Source organism: Athalia rosae, chromosome 1 (genome assembly GCF_917208135.1).
Source record: "Athalia rosae chromosome 1, iyAthRosa1.1, whole genome shotgun sequence".
In the NCBI taxonomy this organism is placed as follows: domain Eukaryota; kingdom Metazoa; phylum Arthropoda; class Insecta; order Hymenoptera; family Athaliidae; genus Athalia; species Athalia rosae.
In genome coordinates, this window is record NC_064026.1 from 15103100 (window position 1) to 15110117 (window position 7018).

The 7018-nt window shown below is 37.6% G+C and overlaps 1 protein-coding gene across 1 annotated transcript; it reads left to right on the forward strand.

Moving 5' to 3' along the window:
- The first annotated feature begins 1199 nt into the window (after positions 1-1199).
- On the forward strand, positions 1200-6537 carry LOC105690496 (lysosome membrane protein 2-like). Its single transcript, XM_012408288.4, has 4 exons — positions 1200-2297; positions 2387-2661; positions 2817-3069; positions 3931-6537. Exons 1-4 carry the CDS (start codon positions 1611-1613, stop codon positions 4285-4287), a joined length of 1572 nt encoding a protein of 523 aa, XP_012263711.2. The 5' UTR covers positions 1200-1610; the 3' UTR covers positions 4288-6537.
- The last annotated feature ends 481 nt before the right edge of the window (positions 6538-7018 follow it).

Sequence of the window (7018 nt, forward strand, 5' to 3'; positions counted from 1 at the left end):
AACTCACATCGCTTATACTTTTACCATGATGCAATTATTCGGTGTGAAGTCATAACACCATTTTGCCGTGAGTGTGTGTGTGTACAATAATAACCGATTGACTGGCTATGGCACGGTTAGATGGAATAATATATCTCTCTTATCGTCGTACAAACTTATTTTATACTTGTAAACGTCCAAGTTTTTCTCGTCTGGCAGCGATAACGTGATCTACAATACGGGGAGCGCGCGCGAGAAGCGCATCCCCCCTTTAAAAAATTCAATGGTGGTCGTACACGCGGTCGTACGTAATCCCCATATTTTAGGCGCCACCCTGGACAGTTCTGTTTGTATTTTCTTAATCACCCGATTCGAGCAGGAAGTCAGATATATCTTCCCGTCACAATAGGTCATTCGTATCAGATACGAGTCTGATGCCCTAGATCGGCCGCTCGAGGGTAGGAGAGAAAAAAATCATCACCTCAAATTTTTCCCTTCACAGATTTCCGAATTTTCACTTTTTTTTTTCTTTTCTTCCAGTTGATCGTTGGGCACGTGCACCGTTCAATGGGATTGATAATGTGCATCGGGGGAATAACCTTACTAGGTGATATTAATTGCGGTAAATATTTTGTCATTATCGTAATTTTCTCAAAAGTGTTTCGAAATTTGCTAATTAATTTTGATATCATTTCGTTAGTTGTTCTTTTTGTTTTGTTTTTTTTTTTTTTTGTTTTTATTGATTAATTATTTCTGTATTCACAGGAATTGATTTTATTTTTTTCTTCTTATTTTATGCATTCTTTTACATTCCACTTTTGCTGAATCGCGCGCATTATGGTTCAATAATGAATTATGTATCTATACTTATCTGTTATATTATTATGTAAAGAAAAATGATCGGCGGCTAATTGAGTTGAGGTCAACACCAACAAACGATCAGAGGGCAAAATAGGATCGAATGAAAGCTAAGAAAATTGACGAGATATAAAAAATGAAAAAAATATTCAGGGGTGGAGTAAAAATTCAATGTTTACGGACGCTACTAGCGAACTGATGATTTTCTTTTTTCCCCTCTTGATAATCCCAACGACGATTCAGCGAATTCCTTCGAGATGAAAAATTGTTTTCTAAATCGTACGATGCATTTAGCAGCAATATATAAGTGTGTGTACGTTAGTCATACCGTCGTAGATTATCATCTTGGATAATGAACAATAATACGCATGTGTGCGGCGGGATGAAATCTCTTTGGTAGCGCGACCGCCTCTGATGTCCGCTACGTATGGGTCGTCGAGGTGTTCGTCCGTCAAGGGTCATCCTGACGACGACGGGGTTATCGCGTTTGAGGAAAAAAGGGGAGAATTTTAGTTGGAAGACGAAGAGATTTGTACGAAGGCGCACGCCGCTGGATACGCCAGTCGATTCAGAGTGGTTGATCGGTGATCTGGAAGTGTGGAAAAAGATTAAATGAATAAATAGATGTACAAAGTAACAACGAACGGAGGAACAGCGTGACGGGAATCGAACAGTAAAACCCTCGCGATCAGAAGCGCAAGTTCTTCGTTCCCGTTGAAAAGAAAATACCGTGAATTTCGAAAACCCTGCGAAACGGAGCACACGCGTCAAAGATGAAGGATCAGTTCATATTGAACCCGGCCGTTTTCGACGTTAAAACTATGAAGAAAGAGAGAAGTAAACTCTCCAACATCCTGCTGATATTCTTCTTCGTACTGACAACGATAGCTAGTTTTTCTCTGGTGATTGTATTTTGGTTTACCAGCGTCTTCGACAACGCCATACTTTCGCAATTGGTGTTAAAAAATGGCACCCAGTCTTTCTCGTGGTGGGAAAACCCGCCGGTAACTCCATTGATTCGCGTGATGGTGTTCAATTACACGAATCTGGAGGAGTATCGTCTCGGTAAGGCGGCGAAATTACACGTCGAGGAATTGGGGCCGTACATCTACAAGGAAACGTTGAAAAGAGTGAACGTCGAGATACACGAAAACGGAAGAACGCTGAGCTACCAGGAATACACGACTCACGAATGGGTCGGCGGACGTCCGGACAGCGAGATAATATGCGTGCCAAATTTGCCGCTCATGACAGCGGTTAAAAAATCAAAGGGGATCAATTTTCTCGCACATCTCGGCATCACCGTTACCCTGGGATTCATGCAGGCCGAACCCTTCAAAGTGCTCACCGTCGAAAAGTATCTCTGGGGTTACCACGACCATCTCGTCGACACCGTCCACGACGTCCTCGCTGTCACGGGACCGATTACCCCCGCCGAGACGTTCGGGATGCTGATGGGCGTGAGTAGATTTCATCAACCCTCGACTCGCCCAACTTCGATTGCGATTTTAACGCGGTTTTTTGTAATTCGTTGATTTTTTTTTTCCAGAGATCTGGTCTCTCGAAAGATCGCATAACCATCCAAACCGGGTCCGACGATATAAATCACCTCGGTTTGGTCGAGGAATTGAACGGCGTGAAAAAACTCGATGTTTGGGACGACGAGGTGTGCGACGGAATCAATGGCACCGACGGAAGCATGTTTCCCCCGAATCTCGTCCGAGACCCTCGAGCAAAATTGAACATTTACACACGCGATATGTGCAGAAACTTTCCACTGGAATTTTACGGCTACGGTTCTTCCTTCGGGATCCCAAGTTTGAGGTATTTATGTAGCTACGGAATCAAAGAGAGAGAGAGAGAGAAAGAGAAAGAGAGAGAGAGAGAGAAAGCTATCACCGCGCGAGCGATAAGAAACGGCTGTATGTTTTACCTGATATAATATTTTTATCGATGCATTTATTCACCATATTCGACAGGTACAAACCGTCGAAAGATATTTTCACGGCAACGAGGGAGAAAAATTCTTGCTTCTGTCAGAAGAGTTTGGACGGTAAAAAAATCGAGAGTTGTCCGCCCGTAGGAGTTTTCAATGCATCGGCGTGCAATTTTGGTGCACCGGTACTTCTGTCGTTCCCCCATTTTTACGGGGGAGAAAAATCCCTGCTGAATCACGTGACCGGTTTGAATCCGAAGAAAGAGTTGCACGAAACATGGGCCGACATACATCCGGTGAGTGAAACGATTCGATTGCATCCCCTCGCGCGTAATCTCTTCTCCCCCCCACCCCCCGATCCCCATTTTTTTCTTCTTTCGGCCAAGGATCTTGCGAATTCGACCGAACACGTGCGGTATGAGTCGCGATATCTGAAAGACCTTCGCATAATTTGTATTTCGACTATAAATAGTGAAAAGTTTCATCAATCCATCGGCGATCTTCCTCTTTTCGTATGATGACCCCGCGACGATGTTAATTAGGCTGATGTAAAAATATTTCCGGTACGTTATAATTAGAGAAGCCATGACCCTTTTTTTTTTTTTTTTTTTTTTTATTCTTGTAAATTTGATTAATTTCTGCTCCGAGATCACGGTCATCCACTTTTTGCCGTGAAAAATATTTCAACTGTCATCGGGAGATACAGATATATACAGACGGTATGGGTTGGTTTGTTGAATGCAAATTTTCGTTACGAAGAACAAGAAATAAATGAATTACGATTCGAATGCCATCGAGTTTGAATCTTACCGGTCAAGGAAAGAACGGTTATTATAGTCCGCTGAGGCTAGACGTTTATATCGGGCCCATAAAAATGTACCGACATCCACGAACCACTTGACAAAAATTGAAAAAAAAAAAAAAGAAGAAGTAGAAACCAGACAACAGAATACGACTCAACAACAATTCAGTCAATCGACGTTATCACTGTTTCGTAAGAAACGTTGATCGTTTCTTTTTTTATCTCTTTTTCTTATCTTTTTTTGCTTTTTACATCTTCGGGCAAAACTAGAACGAGGGCGATTTTCACGTGATCGAAATTCCGATGAATTTCTTTTCTACTTCCTTTCAAATTGTATGTTCCAATTTTATTTCAGCGTCTGGGGGTTCTGATCGGAGGTTTGTCACGTTTGCAAATTAACGTCCAGGTGAACGTCGTGCGTACGATTCCGGTCCTCGAACCCCTAAAAGATGGAATGATTCTTCCGGTACTCTGGCTTGAAATTGGCATTGATACCATACCAGATCAGATTCTGGGGATGTTGAAGCACGCTTACTTCACGGCTAGCGCCGTTGAGTGCGGTCTTCAATGGGGGAGCGTTATTTGTACGCTTCTTTCGATGTTCGCCGCAGCCTATATGGTGAGAAAATACAAGAGAACGAACTGCGTCTCTTCTCTAAAATTTCAGATACAAAAGAACTTGATAGTCGAAAGCCAGCAGTGTAAGCGATAAGGTTTCGAACTTCGTCTCGATTGTTTCATTTTTTGAAAAAAAAAAAAAAAAACTTCAAACGTTCGTTTTCGGCTGTAAAAAAAAAAACAAGTTTGGAGAAAACGTCGGTGTATTGAAAAATTCAGTCGCGACGCAACTGGCGTTATAGGTAGTTACGCGCGCGCGTTCGAAAATTAAAAATCGAAAAGATTCCTCATCGTTGTTAGATGGTTCGATGAAAATTGAATTCACACCATGCAGACGATGGAAGGACAGAAGAATAGCTCGCGTTCACAAAGCACGAAGTTCGCCTTCAACGAGTTCAAAATTAAGCAGGGCACTCAAATGCGTCCGTGCGGCTTAAGTATGAAAAGTATTAATCGTTTGACAGATGGAACAGGTATGGCATGCGTGTATGTGAAATGTCAGTAGGTTATTATATTGAAAAAAATCATTTTTTCAATTTTTTACCGATATTTCTTTTTTGTCGGTAAACGAAATACAGTTTTCCATTACTCGTACGATGTATATGTGGTATACTATATAGTATCCTCTACGACATGTAATACATTAAATCAGCGAGGCAGGATTATTAATTCATGATCAAGTTAGAACAGAGTAGGTACGATCCTCGCTACTAAAATTTAAAAAAGGAAAAAAAAAAAACTCAACAGAAATCAACAATTTTTGTCTACATTTTTTACGTAGGTACAGACGTGATGATCGTAATAACATCACGTCTCAAGCTAGTCACTCGCATGCAGATTGCACCACGTCTATTCCATATGTTCAATTGAATCTTAATGAGAATCACATAGGTGTTTACTTTTTTTTTTTTTTTTTTTTCGTTTTTGATAATTTTTAAACGTTATTTATTTTTATTCTTTTTCTTTTCCTCGTTTCCAACAGACTCGCAATAATTCTCACGTTTAAAATAAAATTAACGTTGATGTAATTATCAACGATGTTGTTGATCTTGTATTATAAACTTGTTTCTGTTTTTTTTTTTGTTCATTTTTTATTCGTATGTATATGTAGGTGTATATATATTTTATAGAGGCGATATAAGTGATATTTACGCCAGTTGTTTTCACGGACTCCAACATATGTGTATGTGCGTACGGTATAAATTGACAACGTTGCATAAAATATCAGAATTATTATAAAATCAGCAGGTTCTTGATTAATATTTGCGTGGACAAATTCACTGTACAACGAATTTTTCCGATCAGTTACTCCATATTTCGTAACATCGTTAGTTTTTCTCCTTTTTTTTCGTCTTCTTCTCAGCGCCATTCTCCATCTCGTACGATATTTGATACAAGAAACAAATTTTTTTTTTTGTACCACATCGAACCATCGTGAACAAAACTGAGCGATAGATAACCTTTACGACATTAAATATATAAATATATATATATATATGTGTGTATGTGTGTGTGTGTGAGTGTGTGCGTGCGTGTTACCCATGCAATGCGATATAATTTCCGAGAATTATAAATGAAGAATTTTTCATTCATTTTAATATGCTATAAGGTCAGTGCACAAGTTCAGTCATTTAATATTTAAGCGAATTACGTTATTATAAAATCGTTAAAAAAATATTTATATTGAATGGTTTTTTTTAATTTTTACTTTCTTCTTAAAGTTAATTGTTCATAATCGTTCGAATTGTCGTTGTTTCTTTACTTTTCCACGTGAGCATATACGTATGGTATACATACATGTACAACAAGTTTCGTTCAAACAATCGTGTAGAGTAATTAATTCCGTTATGCAATGATATCGATGTAGATTTGAAGCCAAAAAAATATTCGCGAGAGAGAGAGAGAGAGAGAGAGAGAAAGTGGGAGAGAAAGTGATAGAGAGGGAGAGAGATATAATTGAATACAGATAAGACTATACGCATAATAGAAATCGTCCCGTTTTGAATATGATAAAAATTGAACCGAAAATAAATGCGATTTTTATATTCAACTTGTCACAATTCCTTTTAATTATAATATATCTTCCATAGTATACCGGATGATACACCTATTATATATACATAAGTATGTGTACACATGTGGGTATATATTCGTAATAAACAGGGTATATATATATACATATACAAATTGCCTGCATACATACACAACTATTTGGCATATTTTGATTTTTATTGTACAAAATTAGATATTATAGATTTATGTATAATAGAATACCTAAAAATATTCTACCGTCTAAACTATATTATTAATCTATGTATATATATATATATATATATATATATATATATGCTTAATAAAAATTAAAATATTTTAACAACAATTCTATTTATAATAAAACATGTACAAATAAAAATGATATTACTGAAAACATTAATAATGCGATAATAATTTTTTTCCTTCTTCTTCCTCTTTTTTCTCAACAACAACAATAATAATACGACAGTAATATCAATCATAATAATGATAATGGGAATAACAATAATCATCGTTTCATTATTTTATATTTTTTCTAACGAATTAATCGCTGCGCGATTAAAATTGCAGCTATATGATTTTTACTGAATAATATATGGGTCATATATTTTAATTGTGGTCAAAGAATTTTGTGTGAATAAAAACGTATTGATCATATAATAATCCGTAACTAGAGAATTGCCTTAAACTTTATCGCGGACGGATTAAAAATTAATGTCAGTTTTTTATGCGTCCGATAATCCGTATACATTCATCGTTGTAAAGATTTACCGTATAATCGGTTGATTATG

Excerpts from the sequence above, each read along its gene's own strand:
- LOC105690496 (XM_012408288.4), top strand. The coding sequence starts at position 1,611 with ATGAAGGATCAGTTCATATTGAACCCGGCCGTTTTCGACGTTAAAACT. Across the intron at positions 2,662-2,816 it reads TTCGGGATCCCAAGTTTGAG|GTACAAACCGTCGAAAGATA; the intron begins GTATTTATGTAG and ends CATATTCGACAG. Across the intron at positions 3,070-3,930 it reads CATGGGCCGACATACATCCG|CGTCTGGGGGTTCTGATCGG; the intron begins GTGAGTGAAACG and ends ATTTTATTTCAG.